Source organism: Lutjanus erythropterus, chromosome 11 (assembly GCF_056507025.1).
Source record: "Lutjanus erythropterus isolate fLutEry1 chromosome 11, fLutEry1.hap2, whole genome shotgun sequence".
NCBI lineage: Eukaryota > Metazoa > Chordata > Actinopteri > Lutjaniformes > Lutjanidae > Lutjanus > Lutjanus erythropterus.
In genome coordinates, this window is record NC_139327.1 from 36961647 (window position 1) to 36984767 (window position 23121).

The window sequence follows — 23121 nt, forward strand, 5'->3', positions numbered from 1 at the left end:
TTTCCTCCAGAGGTATTTCCATGTCCTTGCTTTGCTTTCTTTGCTTTTGTAACTTTGCATTACAACGGCTCCAGTCTTTTGTCACTGTTAACACTTAGTGTTCAGCAACACTGTGACAATAAGCTGAGTTATGAAAAAGCACTGGAAGGGCATAAAGACTGAAAAGACACTTTGCCAAGGTGACATGAGTGGAACATGGACTGGTATTAAGCTGGTGAAGACAGTTTTATTAATTCAAACTCTACCTGTGTGATCAGTTAAGCATGTCCAGTGTGGACAAGGTACTAGATCCCCTCTGGCTGAGAATCTTTTTCTGTGAAGCACCTGCAGTCAGATGATACAAAAGTGCTTGAGTTTGCTTGGAATAATAACCCCTTGACCTAAAAATGAGTCTAAATCTATACTATTATAAATTTGAGCACAGAGGTTCAGTTTGAAACAATGCAGGGGGTTGGACTTAATTACCACTGAGACAAAGAGAAGCAAAGGAGTCAACAGAGTTACCAGCTTTATAAATTTCAGCTGGTGTTAATTAAGAAAGCTCATATTGTGCTGACAAAAAAAAAAACACCACATTGTGCAGCCCTAATTACCCTCCAAAATTATATTATAGTCCATTGTGCAAGGAGAAAATAACATTTTACACTTTAACTACAGTAGTAATAGGCTTCTTTGTTTTCTAGAGTGATGCATAAATACCCACCTCTTCTTGGAATGGACAGGACTCAATGAGTGACTGGTGAAAGACATTTAATTTGCTGTCTGCAGCACAAAAACGGTCTGCTATTGCTGATAAAGAAACCCAAGTCCACAGAATGCAGATTGTCGTTGCTGTCCTGTAAAAACCACTCTTCTCCAAATTTGGTGATTTTGATTTTTTCACTAAAACTGAAGGAGGAAGTGCTCTTTTATGAGTTGAGACACTCACTACAGTGAGTCACTGGATCATCTGAAAATCACATCACCATGAAGCATAAAACTGTTTTTTCTTTCCAGAAAAGTTGGCGTTTTGGAAATAAGTGTATTTTATTGGACAGCGATGCTATACATATTGATAAAGAAAAAAATAGGCATTTGGCACCTGTTTCTAGGTGTTGCAGTGTGGCTGTAAGCAGGAGAACCTGTGAGTACAATGTTTAATTCATGTGTTGACACAGTTTCTACAGTTAGAAGTGCACTGCAGTGCACCAGTCAAGTGGCAGCTCAGGCAGGTTTGACTCTCACTATACTGCCTGCTGTACAGGCGCATGGATTTCCACCCTGCTGGCCTCTCAGCAGAAAAGTTAAAAAGTAATGAAATGCCATAAAATTTGTTACAGATATGACTGGGTTTCAGGTGCCCATGAATCTCAGTGACTTCAGTCAGTCCCCTGACTCTACTCTAGCGCTGCCAGCTGGTCAAAGATTTCACTTATTAGTGAAACATCTCAGCATCTATTTGATGGATTGGAACAAAATTTTTTACAGACAGTTATGGTTTCCAGATAATGAATTCCAATGAAACTTGGTGGAAGTTAAATCAAGCAGACTATCTTCGTTCTTGCTCTACTGTGCACCATGTCAAATTCATTACATTTAATTACTCTTTAAGCCTCTTTTTCAATTAAGTCTCTCCTGATTAAAGTGACTTTCTTGATCCCCTGACTTTTCCTCTAGAATCACTGTGAGGTTCACATTTGTGGTTTTGAGAAAGGGCCTTTTCACAACGACCATGTTTGATACGGACTTTCTGACTTTTCGGTTTGATATGAACTAAAATTACAGGTGTGAAGCCTCCCCCAGACCAAGGTCCAGATCAATCAGCTGAACCTGGGTCCACACAAAAGCTCAAACTGAATCATGGTTCGGGTTGTTTCTAGTGTGGAAGCTTTTTTTCTGGAATGTTTGGACTTTTGGAGCAATTACAGGACATTCTGGCAGGCTATCATCACAAACGAAGAAAAGGAAAAACAATGAGGAAACCAAATGGTTAAATGACATTTCGTACAACAACTTTATAAAGAGCCAGTTGGAAAGAAAGATTCTCTTAAATATTTTTTCCATGAAGATGAGAGCCTCTGCAACGTCACCCACAGATCTGAGCACAAGCAACTGATATAACCATGACAGCAGCCATCTGTCACTCAAAACTAACATGCCCTTCATTATTATTAATAAGTTTTAAACCTTAATATAAATTACTGTGGCAAATTCCATAAAACATCAAGCTTTGTCATGAATGGAGAAATTAGTTATAGGAACCAAAACAGAAGGGGAAGGGCTTTGCCTCTGTTTTGTAAAAAATACGGTCATAAATTTACTTCTGTCTAGCGCTATGCAGGTCAAATTTGTAATTTGTCCAGTACTTTGGATTATGATCAAATACCTGCAAAACTAATGGCATTTCCATCATCCTCATTTGTACTGTGTGTTCACTGCTAATTAACAAATAACATGCTAAATTAAAATGGTGATTAGGCTTAATGTTATTCCTGTCTAACATAATTATTTTAATATTGTCAATATGAGCATGTTAGCATGCTGAAATTTGCATTTACCTCAAAGCACCGCTATGCCTAAGCGCAGCCTCACGGAGCAGCAAGCATGACTTTTGACTCATCGTGTTTCTGTTTAATTACTCTTCAAAAGTCATTTTATACAGTGTGATCACACACTAAATTGTTCCCCTTCTCTGCCTGTAGTTTAAAGAGCATCACCATATCTGCAGGTATTACAAACAACAGAACGCCCGCACCCATTTTGTCTATATGTAAGCACATGTCAAATATATCAACGTCTTGTTTCTCAGTATCAACAAGCCTCAACTCACAAGAAAAGTCAGCCCACCAAGGGTAACCTACTGTGTAGATCATGAGTGCAAATGTTACATTTATTGTTAGGGCGAAAACTCTGTGTAGGGAGTAGGCTGGGGTGAAAGGATGGGTCAAACACACTTTCATCCAGGAGACTGCTGTTCATGTCCCATGAGAAACCAAAAGTAAATGGTATTTTAACTTATGTAAGTTTACTTACATCACATATGACCGATGTCACATACACAACTTAACTTAGGTAACTAACATATTCATTTTAACCCAGACCATACTTACCAAACTTTAGACTTTCTTGATACCGAAAAGTTTGAGTTTCAGAGACTTTCTCTAGCGTAAACTAGTGTAAATCTCTGGCGTAAACTCAGCCTCTGCCCCTTAAAAGAAAATAGACATGCCAAATTGGTGAGTGTGACTCTGACCATGATCTATTCCAAAACCTAAACTAGATTTGGTGCCTAAATCTAACTAAACTGCAACTGGTTCACCATGTTAACCATGTGATGACCAAGGACCAGTACACCAGTCCCTTGTACCTTCCAACGTCATTGGCAATCACCCTATTTTGTGTTTGAGTATGAGGACATGTTGAAGCAAGCAGCAGTTTTATCACAATGGCGCTCCTGATCTGAGGTACTGCACCTTGACTACACAATATCCTCTCCACATATGAACTGACATGTGTCAAATGATGCAACGCCATCTGTCACAGTCCAACCAAAAGTTGTCCTATCAGGACCAGACATTTGTTATTATTTTGGTCAATCAAGCATTTTAACAATGACAATAAAAGAAAACAAAAGATACATCGAGACAGAAGTGTTTAACAGATCAGTGGGGCTGAAGTGGAGATGATGTTTAATTAAAGCCTGCTGGATGAGCATGAAGACAAACGTCAAACTCAACTGGGCTTCAAGGCCTATCATTCTGATCATTTCAAAACAAAAATGCTGCTATTTCAGTGATGAATCACTCATCTCTCAACCTTCAAAATTTTTATGCTCACATTGAAAAGCATGAATAGCTTGGTTAAGTGTATAGTCACTCACTCAAAGGGTTCACTGGGGTCGTCCCCCTGCAGCTCCGGAGGGATGGGTATCCGTTTGTAGTACATCTCCCAGTCAAACGCTCCACGCATGGCGTCTCCTGCCTGGGTGTCATATCCAAAGTTGTCGTGGTCGATCACATCGATCATTGGACACACAATGGTCTTCCTGTTCTGGGCGATTCGGTCTGAAAGACACAGAGGGAGGCAGATGAACGATGTTTGGTTAGTTCAAAAAGCTCAGGATTTCAATGAAGAACCAGAGGAAAACACAAACACGTTTTTTTTGCAGCATGACTCTGTGTTTGTTTGTCTACTTGAGCTTGTGTATTGTGTGTAAGGGTGTCCCTCATCTACGGTGGGAAAAAAGAGGAAGTCAGTGAGTGTCCAGGAAGGAAGAATTTATGTGTGTGTTTGTTTGTGCGCTCTTCCTCCATCACTGAAGAAGGGCTGGCAGTGTTTTGACGCAGGTCACTCAGAGATGAAAAGGTTTGACGAGCAACTGATGTAACCGCTCCTCTCCACTGCTCACAGTCAACATTTCCTCTGTTGTTTTTCAGTGAGGCTTTGGAATATTTCTTTTATAAATAACCTGGAGTTTTATGAAACGATTTTTTATAAATGGCCTGGGTAAAGTTTTTGGCCGTGTAGTTGACCTTTGTTTTGGCTTTTAGAACGTGACCTTTTCTGATCCTGCGCCCCCAATCTGAACATGAAAATACTTATTTATATCTGTTAGAATTTCTTACAGCAAGGCTAGGCCAGTGTCCAAGCTCATCTGTAGCCCAGAGTATGAACATTTCAAGGTAACTTATAGGTGAGGCTGCAGCAGTGGAATGGTTTTCAGATTAACTACTGCACAGTGGACGTGTGGTTCTTCATTTAAGTGATGTTATCACATATGTATTGTTGTTTTTTAAATTCATTTACAGTTATAGAGTTTCCTGATGAACAGATAGCTTTAGCTTACTTGTTGCCAAAGTGGCTAACCATGTTGTTAGCTGCTATTAGCATGTAGCAGAACCAGGCACAGCAGCCTTCCAGTGACCAGAACTGGTCACCAGGATGAGCATGTCCTCAAGCTTGAAGGATAACTTATGACTTGCAGCTTCTGCTATATTCATATATCAAAGTTCTGCTTAATTTTTTTCATTGAGCACAAAATTATGTTATTTGTCAATCATATTTGCCGAAACGTGTGGTAATCATGACTGGCGGGAAATTACGCCATAAAATATGAAACACTATAAACTGCCAAAATACACTGGAGGGGGCTCGTGTTTTCTTTCTTCTTTAATCATGTATCTTCATTTTTTGTAATGATAGATTAGATTATCAAAAATAATTATATTATTGTCAGTTGAATGACACACGATGCACGCATTTTCAATCATCATTTTGTCACCACACCGTCTCGCCAATATTAATGTTCTCAGCGTCACATCATGTTGTAATGAACACAACAAAAGCCTGTTTATGTTTCGCACCGGCAGACACGCATTCCATTTTAAAGTACTGTGTTAACAGCTTGACATGGAGGTAACGTGGGTCATATCGTCGTGAAATGGTTCCATGTGGGACAGCAGCATGCTGGGAGACGGAGCTCAACATGGGTCCTTAATGGAAAAAGGGTAATTGAGAAAGTAAAACTGTTTGTGAGCGAGTCCATCAGCCAGAAGATGAGGTGCTCAGTCTCACAGTAGGGGTGGTGTGTGAATCTGAGAGTGTGTGTCTGTCTGTGTACATGTGTGTGTGTGTGTGTGTGTGTGTGTGTGTGTGTGTGTGTGTGTGTGTGTGTGCGTGCTCTGTTTCTTTAATCTTTGAGGGGACCTTGAGAGTGAGGACATTTTGGAGATTGCGGTCATAATTTTCGAAGAGAGGACATCTTGGAAAATTAGAACTTTTTCGAAATGTGACGAGATTTTGCAAAGGACCTTGCAGCAGACAGGATGGGTGAAAGTGGTTCTTCTTCATGGATTTTGTCAAACAATGTATGTGTAAGAGAAGGGCGAAACAGATGACAGCAACTTTATTCTGCTGTAACTTTAACGAGAAGAAGATATTGCTGGTGATGCTGAATGCGTACTGTTGTGTCGGCTTTCTTCATGGCTTTGAGTCAGTGTTGGACTCAGGCTGTCTGAGGGGCAGGGGCGTAAAAAAAAGGGTGCCAACTGTATGCTGTGGAGCACCAGTGTACTGAAAGTAATGATATATACATGGTGAATATATGTAATATATATGGACTTAAAATACAACAACCGCAACACCTTTATAATAAAAACACACAGGGTGCTACTATCAATTTAACCATTTAGAGGCATGTGGACACCAACTAAGTTTTTTGCATTGCGTTTGCCTCACTGGAAGGCCACCTTAGAGGGCACTTTATCATGTTTTGCACACTGGAAGGGCACCCAGAATACACTTTGTTATGTTTTGCCGACTGAAAGGGAACCCTAGAGGGCACATCATCGTGTTTTCCTTACTGGAAAGTCACCCAGGACACTTTATCATGCTTTGTCACCTGGAGGGCATCATAGAGGGCATTTCATCATGTTTTGTCCACTGAAAGGACACAATATAGGGTACATTAACACATTGTCTTGGACACTGGACCATTCGAGGGGCTATTTATTGTGTTTATCTACCATTGGAGCATAAGAGGGCACTTTTTTTTTTAATATGGGGGCACGGGGGCCACGAGGGGTTCACCAGTTCTTTAAGTGGAATACTGTTGGAAAAATAATGGAGCGGCTCAGGGAGCATACAGTGTGGTGCGACGAGACATTCGAGTCATTTGTGGTGACCATGGGAGAGGAGTTACACAAGTAACATACATGTTACAGCTCCTCGACAGCCAAGCAAAGCTCCAGTGTTTTGTTTACCAGCAGGCGTGTCGAGACAGGATTTACCTCTGAAGTTAGCAACAACTTTGACCCGGGGCTGTAAAGTCTCCCTGTTGCTCCCCAACAACAGCACAGAGCAGGAATACTCACTTTGCTCGCTTGCAAAGTGACAGGGGGGCTTGGAATTAGTTAATAAACAATCAGTGTTAATTTGAAATATTAATATGAGATGAGTTATGAGTCTTAATGTTTAAAGATATTAAGGATTGACACTAGGTCTATGTGACAGATCAGATATTTTACTTAATTTTACAGCTGCACTTTAGTTGTAAATGCTACACGTGAAAGAGTTTATACAAGTTTTTTTCATCATGCAATTAATCAAATGCTGGAAAAAGTTCATAAACATAAACATAAACCATAAACATAAAATGCTCCTACAGAATGAATAGCATATTTAAGCTCTTCTAGGTTGATATTCAACGTCCTAAATAACAGCCAAGGTACATGATTAGACATTTACTATTCGTAAACAGAAAAATTCCCAGACCCCTGGGTCGTAAGTTAAAGCACCAGGTTGTTTCAGACACAGCAGTCTGTGATTTGAGCAATGTGAAATCATGTCACTGTATCACAAAAATACTGTAACTCCAGAAAACTTCTTCTGGATGGAAATAACAGAAGCCATAACAGTGTTCTGTCTGTTGACGTGTTGTGTGACTCCTTGACATCTGCTGTCTTGTCAGCTCTCTTGTGCATTTGGAAAGTGAGGACATTTTTTTGGAAAGCAATGACGTTTTTAGAAAATAAAGGACATTTTGCAGATGGTGCAATTATAAAAAGTGAGGACGGTATGAAGGAAATAAGGAGCATTTTGAAAGAGAACATTTTTGAAAATGAGGACACTCTGGAGAGTGAGGACATTTTTGCAATTCTGTGTGTGTGCGTTTGTGTCTCTCACCCAGCAGCGGAGGCAGCCAGTTGACGTTTGCCTCACAGTGGGAGTCCAGGAAGGTGATGACTTCTCCTTTAGCGGCGGAGGCTCCCAGCAGGCGAGTCCTGATCAGCCCCTCCCTCTTTTTGGTCCGCAGTATACGGACCTTTGGCATCCGCGTCATGTACTCCTCCAGCGCCACCTTCAGGTGCTCTGCAGAGAGGAGGAAGGAGGAGGAAGGATAAAGGAAGACGGTGAGATCATCAGTGCCATAAGTCAGTGTTGTCAGGAGTTACTTTGTTAAGTGGTGTAATTTGCTTTGTCCTGGTGTTCCCTTTCTCTCAGCCTGACACATTTACTTCAGTTTATTTCCTGGTTTCCCTGAATGCCCTTAAACAACCAACAGAGAAGGGGATTTCAATCACACAGGCATAAACATGACCGGCAAACAAACCTGGATTTCATGAACAATTCATATCTTTATCTCCTTTGCTTTTTGTGAAACTTGTATGATTGTGAAGTGTTGGCTGTAGAGAGAAGGATGTGCTTCAAAAAGCTGCAATTAGGACCAGCTGTATATTTCAAAATTCGGGTATCATGATTCTCCAAATCGACAATTCAATTTGACTTTTGATTTTAAAATCACAATGTGGTTTGATTTTCAATTCTAACATTTTTTTTTAGCACTGACAGCTTTAAAAAGTCTATGATACTAAGTGTGATATAACAGCTGGTAAGCTACACTGTGTTGTCCTTGTAGTGTTGTTCTGCCTTTTCAATTTAATTACTGAAACTGAATCATTTTGATCTAATTTTTTGATTTTTTTGCTATTTTTTGTCATAAAACCACTGTGTTTTGTAGTTTTAAGTTGTGTAGTATGAGCACACAGAGTAACTTGCAAACTCTTTGATTGATGCCTTTAAAAAATACCCGTGGAGTCACAGCATGCTACTTTTTCACTGTCTGAGGACCAAAGCCAAGTGATATTTTATTTGCAGTTCACTGCAAAGCTGATATTTGATGCCGAATTGTTTTTTTTTTTTCTGCTACTGCTTATTTGTGGTAGCGGTGTAGAAATTTAACAACAGGAATGAAAAATAGAAAACAACAGTGTTGATGCATCAATCAAGGGAAATAACCCATATGCTGACTGTGTTAAAAGAAAGAAGTTTTCCTTTAAATTGTGTCTGTTTAGTTGTGTTTGCAGCTTAGAAGTTCAGTACGGTAGTTACTGCAGTACCCTGTTAGACTGGCGGCGTGTGTGTGTGTACCTTGCCTCATGCCCAGTGCATGCTGGCAACTGGGATAGGCTCCAGCCCCCCTGCAGATAAGCGGTTTAGGAAATGGATGGATGGTTACTGCAGCAGCAGTGAAGGACAGACTCCAGATTGGAGAACTTTTTAAACAACCAAAGTTGTACATAGCCCTCAATGCCTTTACATAACAAACTTCTGTCATACAGACAGGAGGAGACGGGGAGAAAATAACCCCCGTTTCCTGCCTCTGGGATTTTCACATTATCAATGCACACACTGATAAATGCCACATGGCAGAAAATGTTTTGTGTAAGTTTTTGCCAGACATGATTGAGTAAAAGCTTTTTAAATGATATTACTCCTGAGTGCGACCCTCTCTTCTCTATAAATATTAACATTACATTACAGAACATTAAACCATACGGGCAATGAATCAGACTGACAATGCTGTGACAGCTCTGCTTGGTTCACTCTGCTGTTGCTGCGCTTTTTGTCTCCAGGGCTGCAGACCAATTAGGGCATTAATCATTTGCATGGGACACACCTAGGCCTGGCGCACCCCATGCATATATGCCAGAATAGCAAGCAGTCAATGTGCTGATCTCCTCACACCACACACTGCTACATTGTGGTTTTTGTTCCCTTTTCTTAGTTTTTGCAGCATCCATTGCCCTGAACTACTGACTTTACTGATTCCTAACACCTGTTTCCTTGTGTTTGTTTAAATCATTTTGTCATAAAATTTTTTTTTGCTATTTACTTTATATTTCAGTCTAAGGCTTGTTCAGACTGCCAGCTCAATTGTGTCTCAAATGAGATTCTGATCATCTTTCTACAGATGTGTCTCAGTCCAGATGCTCTGGCCACTCAAATTGGATTTTATTGTGTGTTTTGCACCACTTGCAACATGACACACAAAAACAACATCAGATCCAGAATGATGGAAGTGCATCAGAACAGTGCACAGTCCAATTTAGCCAGCTCTGTCTGGTGTGACAGAGTTCTGCACCATGATGCGACCATGCAATTGTTTCCACTGGATCTCTATTTCTCACGCTTCTGCACTGGAAAGCCGCATCAGCAGATGTCGTTACTGGTGCCGACATCTATACCACAGCAACCCGTGCAGATAGGTTGGTGATGTCTGGATACACATTTTTCCTTAAAAATCGAAACATCTCTGTCTTCAGTCTTAACAGAGTCAAATGAAACTGTCAGTTAACTGTCACATCAATAATAAATAGTCTAAACAGCTCACTGCTCTGTGTTGTTGAGTTGGACATGTATTGATTTAATGACCAGAAGCAGACAATGTGTTTTGTGCAGAACAGAGGCAGGAAAAAAAGAGGATCAAACAAACACGAATCTCCTCTTTGAAGCCCCATAACCAGCTGATTATCCATCTTGCAACCTACGTGAACTTTTTTTTTTCAAGAATGTAATTTGCTCTTACTTATTACAACTTCTTACACGCTGTTGCAGAGTAACTCTCTTAACAGGTTAAAATGATCACAGTGAACTCATCACCCCCAGCAAATGCTGCAGGCCTCCTTCCAGCCAAACAGTAACAAGGACACAAAAGCTTGAGCGCGGTATAACCAAAAGATGTGTCAAAATCAGCTGCGTGAGTCAGAGGGATGTTTAATTTTGAAGGACAACTGTGGGTCCTGTGACTGCCGCTGTAATCAATTCGAATCCATCACTGGAGCTAAGTCAAAGAGTTCTAATGTGCAAAGTTCAGCTACCATAGAGACAGATTGGTTTAATATTCTCCCTGAAGAAAGAAGGCTTTCTTTGTTATGAGATTTTCATTTCATTTTTAAATCTCTTTATATGATGATTTAAAGGATAATTCTTAGTAAAATGTCTTTGATCTCTGTTGACTTTTGGTTGAATGATCATCAAAGGTTTCTTTTTTTGTGGCAGATTTTATTAGACTTTGATACAAGAGACAAAGTTCTCCATTTGCAGATGAAAAGCTTCACGTCAGATTTTTTTTTTTTGACAAACTGTTTCTTCTGTCTTGAGCCATTTCTGCAATGTATTCGGTACGTCAGTTGCTTTTTTGCATGTCATTTCACGCCACTTAGTCATAAAAACACATCTAGTGATGTCAACTAGTATAAACAGGCAGTGGGATGGACTGACTGTCCACTGGAGAAACCAAAAGTTTTGTGTCGTTACTAAACATACTTATTTTGACTCAAACACTGATCTTTTCCTGAACCTTACCAGATACTTTGGATGCCTAAACCTAACAAAAATATTGTGGTTTACTTTGTGAATTGTTCAGAAAGGTCACCATGATGATGAAGGTCATCTCACTCCACTGAAGGTAATGGGAAGAATTGGCGTATCACCTGCACACAATTTTTTTAAATGTGCAAAGTCTTTGTATTTGCATGCAGATTGAAAAGACCTTGGGCCTGTACTATGAAGCAGGAGTTGTGGTTAGCGAGGTAACTTTAGGATTAAGTCAGTGTCACACTACCATTCTTGCTAGGATGCATTGCCATGGTAACTTATGCTGAATTCCCAACCTGCTCCAGAAGAGGTTATGTTCTGGATAAAAGACAGAAACACAGAAACAAGTACTGTCTGCTGACCAGTCAATGCTCTTTAAAATGTATTCAACAGCACTGAACTTCATGAAGTACCCGGCTTGACTTAGGAAGTGAGCAACAGTGTGGCCGCTTAGCCTGATAACTTTTGTTAGGTTTAGTGAAGCCAGACAACCAAAAGACACCCTGGATATGTTGAACATGCTTTGGAGTAAAGGTCCCAAGATGGGCCTGTCTATCTTCAAAGCCCATGTAGGGTTCAAAAGTAGGTTCGGTGTGTTGATTTCTTGTGAAAATGGTGCAAACCTATCATGTTGTAGTTAATGAGGATGTTGCAGCTTCCCTGCCTTACATTTCTGAAATCATCCTTGAGGATAAGAGACATGAGCCCTGAGTGCTCTCAGTGGTTTGAATAGAAATCATTGCTGAAGCAGCCAAAACATGAAAAATAACTTTGACAGCTTCTTTACAAAAAGCCACAGTAGCCCACTGCCTGTTGACAGGAGCAGAGAGAGAGGGAGAGGGAGAGGGAGAGTGAGAGATAGATAGATAGAGAGAGAGAGAGAGAGAGAGAGAGAGAGAGAGAGAGAGAGAGAGAGAGAGAGAGAGAGAGAGAGAGAGATTGACCTTTTAACCTCATCTGCTGGAAACTTTTTTTACTTTCATGCCAATATTGCAGATATAACTGAACTGAAGTTGACAGTGAGGAAAAGAGAAAAAAACAGAAAGAGAAAGTGCTCTGAAAGGCTGCCTTTTGAATATACATGAAGACGACCTGCGGTAAGGAAAAATAACTTAATCTTGTTTTTATCATATTAAGAGGGAGGGAGAGAAAGAACAGCTGAACAAGGATCAGAATTACAGGGAAGAGACAGTAATGGAAGAGGAAACTGAAAAAAAATAATATTCTTCAAATTCCACAGAGCAAGGCCCTCTTGTTTTCTTCTCTCACCCTTTTTTCTGTTTCTTCTATTTAAACCCATTATGAATAAAATGAGAAACATAAAACGCCTTTAAGACAGAATGACAGGAATCAATCATTCTGACCTAATTTTTTCTTCACTACTGCTTATGATATGTAAGGCTTTCTTTTGACATTTATAGAGACTGTGCTTTTCTCTCGTTTGTCTTTTTCTTTTCTCTGGTTGGGCTGTGCCTCCAACACATAATATACATGAAGTTATATCACAGTTTGCAGAACCCTTTTAGAAAGTTACAGAAATAACAGAAATAAAGCATGCAATCTTGATCAATGAGAGATGCCCCTACTTTTTATATCCATCCTGCAAAGCACTTAACTGCTTCTTAATGGGTTGCATTTTCTCCTTGTGTCCGCATTAGTGGTCTTCAGCTGGGATAAGCTCCAGTCCCCCGCAACCCTTCAAGGGTAACAGTTACGGACAACGAATTAATAGATTGAACCTTGATTGTGTAACATAAGACAAATGTATCTACATAGCATTATATATTACAAATACACAGAAAATTTGGATTTTCTAAAACATGTGGTGTTTGCTAAAACTAAGAGCCAATCAAAGCCAGTCATTTAATTGATCAGACAACAGCTGAGCGTTTGCAGTTAGTGGAGAGCAGCTGCTGCACCTGATTCTAAAAACTGCATGCACCTTGCTCTTCTGAGGTTAGGGTTAGGGTTATCTTTGCTCACATGTGCAGGATCGAGTCAGACGCAAATCTAACCGACATGCATTGTGCAGCAGTCGCCAGTGAAAGATTCCAGCTCATCTGAAATGAGCCTCCTCAATCAATGAGTTAGTCACTGCTTATATTAAAGTTTGTTTTCTGTTCTTTTGACAAGCTGATCAATGCTGCAAGAGCAGTCTACACCATGAAATGTCATGCTGCATTTGCCATGACAGTTCATGTTTGCACTGTAACCATGGATGCAGAGACAGCTATCGACTGGATAACTTTTTTTCATGCCATAAAGAGAAAGTCAAAGCGATGTCTAGACAGATTTATGAATGTTTATGCTTGACGGACATCAAAGATACACTGATCAAAGACTTATTTGTACAACATCTCTGCGCTCTGGTTCGACTGAGTTATGACTCTTAGAAGAAGAGGTGTGATTTTTGAAGTAAAATTCATGAGTTGAGTGCTAACGGTTAATGCATTATTCTTTGCAGAGGTGGCTGCTGTTTTTCTGCCACACACACACACAATGCTTGTAATCACAGCGTCCACTGTGCTGCATGAGGATGTCAGTTTAGTGTTGGACACTGAAATGATCAGTTCTGCAAATAACCAACTCTCACTTCAACCCAATCGCTTCAAGCTGATTGTTTGGGACGCTGTTTAAAGCCCTCTATCATCATCTTTTTATATCTCTCACCGCCTCCCTCTGCATCATTCCATCAAAGAATATCTGAAATCTAATTCCTACATCTTTCCAGCCCCAGTTTTCAGATACAGGTGATGTCTTTGCCTCTCCTTTCCACATTCTCTCAGCCTCCAGTGAAGGTCAGTCATTTTTTCCCCGTTGTGTTTATTGTGTTGCACAGCGGCTGACCTACACACTGTAAAGTGCGACATTGCAACAAGGGCGGGAGGGCTCTGTGAGGTCAGCATCAAACTGTGAGGAAAAGGCGAGCCCTCCTCCCCTTGCTCTCCCGCAATAAATCCATTCATTAAAAACTGACCATTACGAGGCCGACTCCGGCTCTTCATAAAAGCTCGGCCTACACAAAGCGATGCTTACATCATCCCACTAATGACAGGAAGCGAGGCAAAATTAATCAACCAACATTCGCCCCGTGTGTGAAGAGAGCTTGTATGGGGAGAGGTGGGGGAGAAAGATCAGAGCATTTAATTATGATTGGTTCATTTTCGCTGAATAAATTGGAATACAGCTCATCGTGTTTACCGAAAGCAAGGAGGCAATTAATCACGCTAATGAGAGCGAGCTGATGTCGGCAAACACATTAGTCTTTATTAGAATGTGAAGCAGAGGAGACTGGAGGCTACGGCGTCATGGATGTCAGGGTCATTTCACAGCGTGGAGCAGAGGGGTGAAGCACTCTTCACACACCAGTTTGGTGGACTCTTAGAAATATGGGTTCCAAAAGGGTCCTTCCTGAAAGGCTGAGGTTCTACCCAGAACCATTTGCCTCTGAAGAACCCTTGTTTGAAGAAAGGGTTTGTCAAGGGTTCCATTAAGAACTCATTCCATCCAAAAAAAACTTTTTGGAAATCCTTGACCTCTTTGAATATAAAAGGGTTCTCTTTAGAAACAACTGAGCATATTCTAGATAAAACTCTTGGAATATTAAAGGGTTCTTGGTAGAACCCCCTGGGTGGATTCTAGATTGAAGCCTTGCAATATAAAATGGTTCTCTGTAGAACCAACTGGGTGTATTCCAGATAAAACCCTTGGAATAATACAGGGTTCCTGGTAGTATTTCCCTGGGTGGGTTCTAGATAATACCCTTGGAATTAAAAGAAAGTTCCTAGTAGATACCCCTGGATGAGTTTTAGATAAAACCCTTGGAATATAAAAAAGTTCTCAGTAGAATCCCCTGGATGGGTTCTTTTTAGCAGCCTTAGAATGTGGAACAGTTCTGGGTAGAACCCCGAGAGAGAATCCTGGGTGAAACCATTCCACCATAGAAGGGTTCTCTTTATAAACTCTCACAGTGGGTTGTGGGTAAAACCTGTACATATGCTTCTAGGTATAACCCCTTATGTTGTGTTCTAGGTGGAACTTTCCGATAGAGCTCTCGCCTCGTGACAAACCGAAAAACCCTTTATGGCTGTAGTTAGCACTTTTATTTTTAAGAGTGTGACAAAAATCCTGACCTCCCTCTACACCATCCAACCTGTTCTCGTTCTACCTCCCCGCAGTCCGTCACTCACTCCTCTCTCCTGTGGACGGAGCTGGAGCTGCCCGGCCGTCTTTCATCTGCTCACACGGGGCCGTACTCAAACATGAATTAGCGGTTAGCAGATGAAAGGCGCAGCAGTCGGCCTCAGGCTCCTGTCAAAGTGCCTGTGTGCATTTAATGTCCCTGATAAAACGTACATGTGTTGGTAGCTTATGCTGTTAGAAATAAAGGTTCTTCAGCAGCCCCCATAGGAAAACCCTTTTTGATTCCTGGTAGAATGTTTTTATAAAGGTTCCACTTGAAACCTTTTCAGTTCATCCATAATACAACACAAAGGATTACACCTAGATCCATCTGTGAAAGGTTTCATCCTGAACCCCCTATGAGAGGTTCTACAGAGAACCCTTCTATTGCATAATGGTTAGACTGAGAACACTCTCGCTCTTTTCCATCAACATGGAACCAGCCCTGTTCAAGTTCAAGCACCCGATTTTGAACCGATTTTGTAGCATTTTCAACAAACATAAATTGCTTTGGAACCCGAAAGGTTTGCTTCCAGCTGGAACCAAAAAAACTAGCAGGTGGGCAGGTCATGTTCTACAGGTTGTTGTGCACCGTCCCGTCACAATGGTTCTTGAATGGTATCTTGAGCAAGTTCAAGAACGAGAGCTAATTTAAGAGTACCAAAAAGAACCGACCCAGGGGATTCTACCGAGAATCATTTTTATATTCCAAGACTTTTATCTGGAACCAACCAAGAGGTTTTTACCAAGAAGATTTTTTTTATATTCCAAGGGTTTCATCAAGAGCCTAGAGAGTCTACTGAGTACACTTTTTGTTCCAAGGATTTTATCTAGAACCCACCTAGGCAGTTCTACCAAGGACCCTTTTATATTATGGTACAAAGGACCCTCAGGGGTCTCCTCACTTGTATGCTTTCCTTTTTTTTTTTAACATTGAGGCATGTCCAGTGAGCTGAATCCATCCTTGCTCTTCTACCTAATAAAATAATGTAATAAAATAATGAGAAACATTCTCAAAATAATGAGTTATTAACTCAAAATAATGAAAAACCTTATCAAAAATATTAAGTTAGTATCTCAAAATGCAAAACTTTTTCAAAACAATGACTTATTATTTAAGTCTAAGTATGTATGTCATGACAATCTCACGAATAATTTTTATAGTTTTATTTTTGAATAAACAAACTGGCATCACTAAAAACAAGAAGAAGCACTAAATCACTGTAATTTTGTGATCTAGTTCTGTCACAAATTCTTCTTATTAGCGTTCAAGCAGTCGAAAGCTCCAAAAGCCAGTTTCACAGTTAATGGACCTTTGAACTTTTTATTTTATTTTGCTCCCAAAAATGGTTTAATGTTTTCTATGTGTTTGTAGACAGAGCATGTAAAACAGCCATGTTTTTGAATTCTAATGCTTAAGTATATTTCAATATATTGGATTGGGCCTTTAAATTAAATAAATGCTCTAAACCATATTACATATTGTCAAATGTGATATGAGCTGTTTGGGATTACAAGTGAGAGCTTTCTTCAAGAGATGAACACAGTAATGTCTGCATACACACACACTTCAACCACAAACACCACCAACAACATCCTCCCTAATGCATTATTTACAAAATTCAATTAGCGTAGAGACACAGGGGAACCAACATGGCACACTGAGCTCTGTTTTCCGGGGTGGTGGATTAATCCCAAGATGCTCTGGCACACCACCAAAGACTGGAAATGCTCATTTATTCCCTCAGCAAAATATTCCAATGCCCTTGTGAACTCCATCAATTTTCTTCCTGCGCCGACTTGAATTTTTGCTGCCATCGTTAAAAAAAAAAGCTGGTTCTCGAGGAAGTGACTGTGGATGTTGTCGGTCTGTGTTTGCTGCATTGTTAGCAACAGGAAACTCGAGAAGATTAGGGATGTAAATAGCATGTAAACCTCAGTTTTATTGTACTTTTTTGTGGGGGGATATTTATAGTCCCTCATGTTAGGCAGCAACTTCCCAACCTGACTATACTGCAATTAAAGGAAGTTTCTTCTGTGTGATCTAGAAACTAAAGTGAAATATCAGGGGGTTCTGCCCAAGAAAAAATTTCGATTTCAGAGACTTTGTTTGCTGCATTCTGGCAACCTTTAAAGAATAAAAATAACAAAATACAAAAAGTAAACTTTTTCCCAAACAAATGCCTGCAGATGATCTATAACTGACACTTGTTAGCAGGAAAACTCCACAACATTTCGCCTTACGTAGTCTAATTCTAACACAGAATGAATGAAGAAGGGTATGTTCATCAGGCTGCTGTTAGTAACAATGTGCAGCGAGTGCATTCCCTAAAACCACTAAAATATTGCTTTACCTGAGGTGATATCAGGGTTAATGCTAACTCTGCTAACTAATCTAAGTCACTACATGGAAAGAACTAAGGGTTATAACCTAACCTTTACAGCACAATCAATGTATACTGGCTGCGCAACATTAGTATTTCGGTTGAAGTTTTTTCACCTCAAACAATTAATATCAAACTTGTTAGGAAAGTTTTCCAATTTTAGGTGTCATACAAAGGCTTGGAGTCACTGAGAGGCCTGCATTAACTTTTAACAGACAGCTGCATCTACTGTCTGCAAGAGAGACATTATGTCTTCCTCTTTCAGATAAACAAGGGAACAATTTGATAGTGTCACCATGGCGGCTACGGTCGGAGAGGTGTTTGGATTTGCAGACCAAAAGGCTAATTCTGTATACTGTAGATGTGTTGGGTCTGACCTTATTTGGGCCTAGGTTCAGCAGGACCGAAACTCCAGAATTGAACGGAACATCAGGACAAAGCGTGTACTGATTATTTATTCATTCTCCTTGGTCAAGTATTAATAAACCAGTTTCAGTGTAAGACATATTGGGACTTTCTTCTTTAGATGTATGGGCAAAAGATAAAATCTCAGACAAACTCAGGTATATTAATATTTCAGCTGTGCGATATCAATATTACGTTTAGTCTGTTTCTTGTTTAGATACCAGATTTCCTCTTATTTATATTGTTCCTATTATAGAAGCCAATAGAACCACATCATCTGCAAAAGCAGAGAGTGATCCTGAGGGAACCAAATCTGACACCCTTCACTCATTGGCTGCAGACTCTGTCAATGCAAATCAATCATAACAAGGACCAGCATGGGCAAAGTCCAGAGTTTTAAACCAAGATGTTTAAGAATGTCATACATTTATTCTGCTTGATATTCTATTATATTCACTTTCATTCTCCCATAAATCAAAAGAGCAAACAGCCGAGCTCAGACTGAGTATCTCTAAACGACATCACTGTCACAATATGATCACAAACAGATTAAATCAGGAAAGAATCAGAATAATCTTAATGGAAACATTCACCTGGCACTGTGAGATAGTAAAAATATCTCTGAGACCAGCTGCCACCAGAAAAAGTGTGAGTTATATAAGAGAAAGACTAAACTGAAGAATGCTGTCCTTCAACATCTTAACCTTATTTTTCAGTTTTTTTGCAAGATAAGGTTGTTTACCAAGTGTTACAGGCATGCAGCGTGTAATCCTGCAAGCTATGACAACATCTTTACAGTCGAGAGAAACACAGAAACAATAGAAGTGGTTGTAGTGACTTTTGCATCTGGTTTAAAATTAAGTTTAACATTAAAACAGTGGAAAACCAAAAAATGCACCTGCAAACAGGAGATAAGAGACGCTTTCAAGGGCACAACCTGAGACATGCATTTGATATGATGGCGTACAATCAGTCTAAGACATTTATTACATCATGTTTTGTAGTTAATGTGATTAGAATTTAAAACAAGGAGGGTTTTATCCAAATATGCAGAATGTGTTAAAAGAATTGAAGGCTTGTCACAACGAGAAGAGCAAAGTTTTCATAAAGGATGATCAAGAATTTGATATTGTTGGCCTGTTTGCAGACAGGGCCCCGAGACTCTGGAACAATCTTCCCGAGGAAATAAGGTCAGCTGAGTCCATAAATCCTGTAAATCTTTGCTTGAAACATTTTATCTGAGTTTTAACTGTTTTAAACTGCTTTTATTTCTTAAAATGGTTCTATTTTCCTATTCTTGCCTTAAACTTGTATTGGTTTTTATACACCATTTGTCACATTTGTCAAAAATCTTTTTTTTTTCTTTTAAAACCTGGCAATGGAAAAAAAGACAAGCAAAATGTTCTAAAACGTCTGGATAAAAGTTTAACTAAACGTCTGAAAGTGGTGGTGGTAAAGGTGAAGCAGAATGGAACATGTCATCCTTTGTGAATAGCTTCTACAGCTGGTTTTATTTTGGAGGTTTCAGCTCAGTTTAAAAGGAGTTCTGAAGCCATAACTCTACAGACATCACATTTACAACAGAGGCAGGTTGTAATCGGTCCTTCATGTGTTAAGCTCTGTTAAGCTCCAGACTCTGATGAAGCCAGATTTTGTTCTCCACCTTCTCCCCTGAGCTTTTCTTATGTGTTCCGAGCAAATTTGTTTTGTTGCCTATAGTGTCAAATATCACACTAAACAAAGCAAGAGTTGCTGCCCATAATTTTAGCTCTATAAGAGTCTTATAGAGGATTTTTAGCTATGAGAAGTTTGAGCGCGCATCACACTCCAGAGTTCAGACCAGAGGAGATAATTAAATCCCTATTGTTTGCTGATTTTCTAAATATAAGCTCTTTCTAAAATTGAAAATCAAATAAATATGCATGAGCAAAAAATTGAACAAACAACAAACACAAACAATGAGACTGTAGAGAAAGAAATTTATCTGAGCCTAATAAAAACACCTTTGTATGACTTTGTCCACCGAGAGCTGTATGTGTCTGTGTCTGGGGCTCAGGCCGATTTTCTATGTGAAAACCTTCTGAAATCCAAGGTGCGCACCAGTGTTTAGTATTGTGTAGTTGTGAGGTGCAGCAGTCTTTTAATAACATCAAAGCCTAAATTTGCAAATGACACATCAGTCTTAGTAGACTCATATGCCCTCCATACACATTTTGCTAAACTTCCAAACATCGAGTCAGAAGTGATTAAAATTCAACTTGACCCTACCCATTACACCAGATCTAACTTGGGGCACATTGTCTCTTATTTCATATTTTCTTGCTCCCTCCTTGAATGGGAAGTTGCTCTGTCCTCATCCTTGACTGTCTCAAAGCCAAGGCGCCATGAGCGAGGACACATCGGAGCAGCCTTCCCACAAGACTTTCAGCTGAACTCTGTAATGCATCTCTGTTCCTACATCTGACATGTTTGAACAAGATTGTGGAGAAGCACTACACCCATTACTTACCCGTTATTTTCTTCTTTGCAATGAATCGCTTTAATTCAGTTGTGCCAACAAAAAAAGATACTTTTGTCTAATTCTCAGGGGCCTTAAAACAAAGAGTCGCTCTTAGTGATGAAATTCTAGTCTTCTTGGAATCATGACATTTTCTAGGAAGTTCCTCTTAGAGTTAAGACTAAATCCTGGTAAAGATAAGTTGTATGCAAAGCTTATGCCCATGTATGTAAAAATGTGTTGTTTTTTTTCTTTTTTAGATCAACCGGTCACATTATTTAAAAGCATGAATCTTACCTAGCAACAGGGTCACCCACACCTCCCTACTAAGGTAAAAGTTTCTGTCCCTTCCTCGCTCAGAGTTGCTCTGACCTTTCCTAAATTTCCAAACTTAAGCTGGGGCTCCTTGCAGAAACAATTTTAGGTTTAGATAGAAGCTTTATGAGAGTTTTCTTAGAATATATGTGGATACGGGCCCAGATCGTCAAATACTGATGCTTGGAGTTAGGTTGATTGTTAGCTCTCACTGTTTTGTTGATTGATTCAGTCTGAGCCTGGGAATGAGACTCAACAATTAACTATCTTTACCCCAGAATCTCCAGCCTGTTCGTATCCCAACTGTTCACATGACAGAGACCGTCTCAGAAAGCCTTTTTAACAAGTGGTTAACATTGTGGAACAGTTGCAGTTTGGGTTTGGGTTTAGGCACAAAAACAACTTGGGCAGATTTAGGATAAGACCATGTTTGGGGTTACAATATTTAGTTTACGTTATGTATGTCATGTGATGTCACTGATGCAACTTGCAAGATTAAAGTCACATGGCACAAGGTTTCGTACGCGCCTGTGTGAGCTGCAAGAAGATGGGAATCCCAAACATTGTCATTTCTTCGTTTCCTCTCTCTTTGCATGGTTTTCTTGCATCTCTCCATGTGTTTTTGATGGAAGGGGCCAGGGTTTGAATTACATCGAAGTCCTATTTTCTAGTGCGCACAGCTTCCAAAACATACATGGAAATGCGCCACTCAGTGAAATGTTGTTGACAGTATTAACTGTCTGTAATAGTAACAGTAACATGATTTTCAAATTAATCAGAGCGAAAAATAAGAAACAAAATCAAAAATCAGCAGGGAGACACAAGCAACGTTTTTCTATTTCTCATACACAGACCTTGCTGAATATCAACATCATAATCTGATCTCTGTGAATGCAAACTAATGTGGAGAGTTCTTGAATCAAAATTAACTCACATTTGTTTTTACATGGGAGAACTTCATAAAAATCAGAGGCACTTAGAATCAGCTGTTTTGCTCCATGCAGCTCTCTCTCACACACTCTCTCCTCATTGACTGTCTCCTGACATCATTTCCCTTCTGTCTGTGGATTGTTATGATCGGGAGAAAGTGGTATTGGGGCCGAAAGTTCTATTTGCAACAACGAAAAGCAAATAGGAAGTAAGTAACATGATCTGGGTGTGTCTGTGAGTCACCTCTGCTCCGTGTCAGAACCACAGACAGCGCAGCAGACAGGGTGGCACGCACAAACAATGTGCGAATAAACACACAACATTGGACTCCCCTCAAATGTCCCAAATTCAGCTTTCAGAGGAGCTCATGCCCTTTTCTGGTGAGCTGAGCTCCCCTTAGCTCCCCCATGAAAAGGGATAGGATGCAAATGAGGGAAACGTGGATGCAAATTAAGACTACTTGGGATGTATCAGTTTGTCTAATACCAAACACATATAGTTGACAATGCAAACTATTTTCCATACTGTCGATGGGAAATGCATAAATTGACAAAAAAAAACATCATGTTTGCACTGGTGCTGACTTGCCACACTCTTCTACCCCTAAGGCAGTGGATAATGGAGGAAACTGAATTCAAATTCAGCCTTGTTCCTCCATCAAACAGCTGCTTGCAACATTTACAATGACTTTTCATGGTGGAAGATAATTTCAAATATTCATTTGTAGCTTCTTTGTACCCATTATCCTCAGGAAGAATAGCTGCTGCTGCTTCAGCTGCAGCTAATGGGGAATCTAATAAATGAAATGAAATGAAAATTATTTGTCTATATATACAGAAATAATAATCTGAAGGCCAGATCAGAGACAAGTGAATCTGCTAAACTGCTTTTAAACAGTGCTACAGATTTTCTAGTTTACAACTTAAAGGGATAGTTCCTATTATTTGAAGTGGAGTTGTGTGAGGCGCATATTGATAATCAGTGTATTATGTACTGTAGATGGCATTCAACACGACCCCAATTTGTAGAACCAGAGATGGGCACCAGTATGGACCTAAGCAATGTACTGCTGTGGGCAGGGGCAACAATAAAATAAAAAAAATATCTGCTTCTCCAAACTTGTAATGTGCTGACCAGCATCTCCTATAGCTAATACACAGGCTATTGTCAGTACCTCATACAGCCCCATATCAAAAAATGCAAAATTAAATGCATCACCAGAACTACAGTAGACAGACTTTACTTTGTCCTCACACAGCATATATGATTTAT

The 23121-nt window shown here is 39.8% G+C and overlaps 1 protein-coding gene across 1 annotated transcript in view; it reads right to left on the bottom strand.

Moving 5' to 3' along the window:
* Positions 1-23121, bottom strand: part of LOC146319448 (polypeptide N-acetylgalactosaminyltransferase 10-like) — a 96705-nt gene that overhangs the window by 22435 nt on the left and 51149 nt on the right. Inside the window, exons 5-6 of the mRNA XM_084730044.1 lie at positions 7663-7848; positions 3860-4043 (exon numbers count right to left, since the gene is read on the bottom strand). Coding sequence (XP_084586170.1) covers positions 3860-4043; positions 7663-7848 — 370 coding nt within the window. The remainder of the gene's footprint in view (positions 1-3859; positions 4044-7662; positions 7849-23121) is intronic.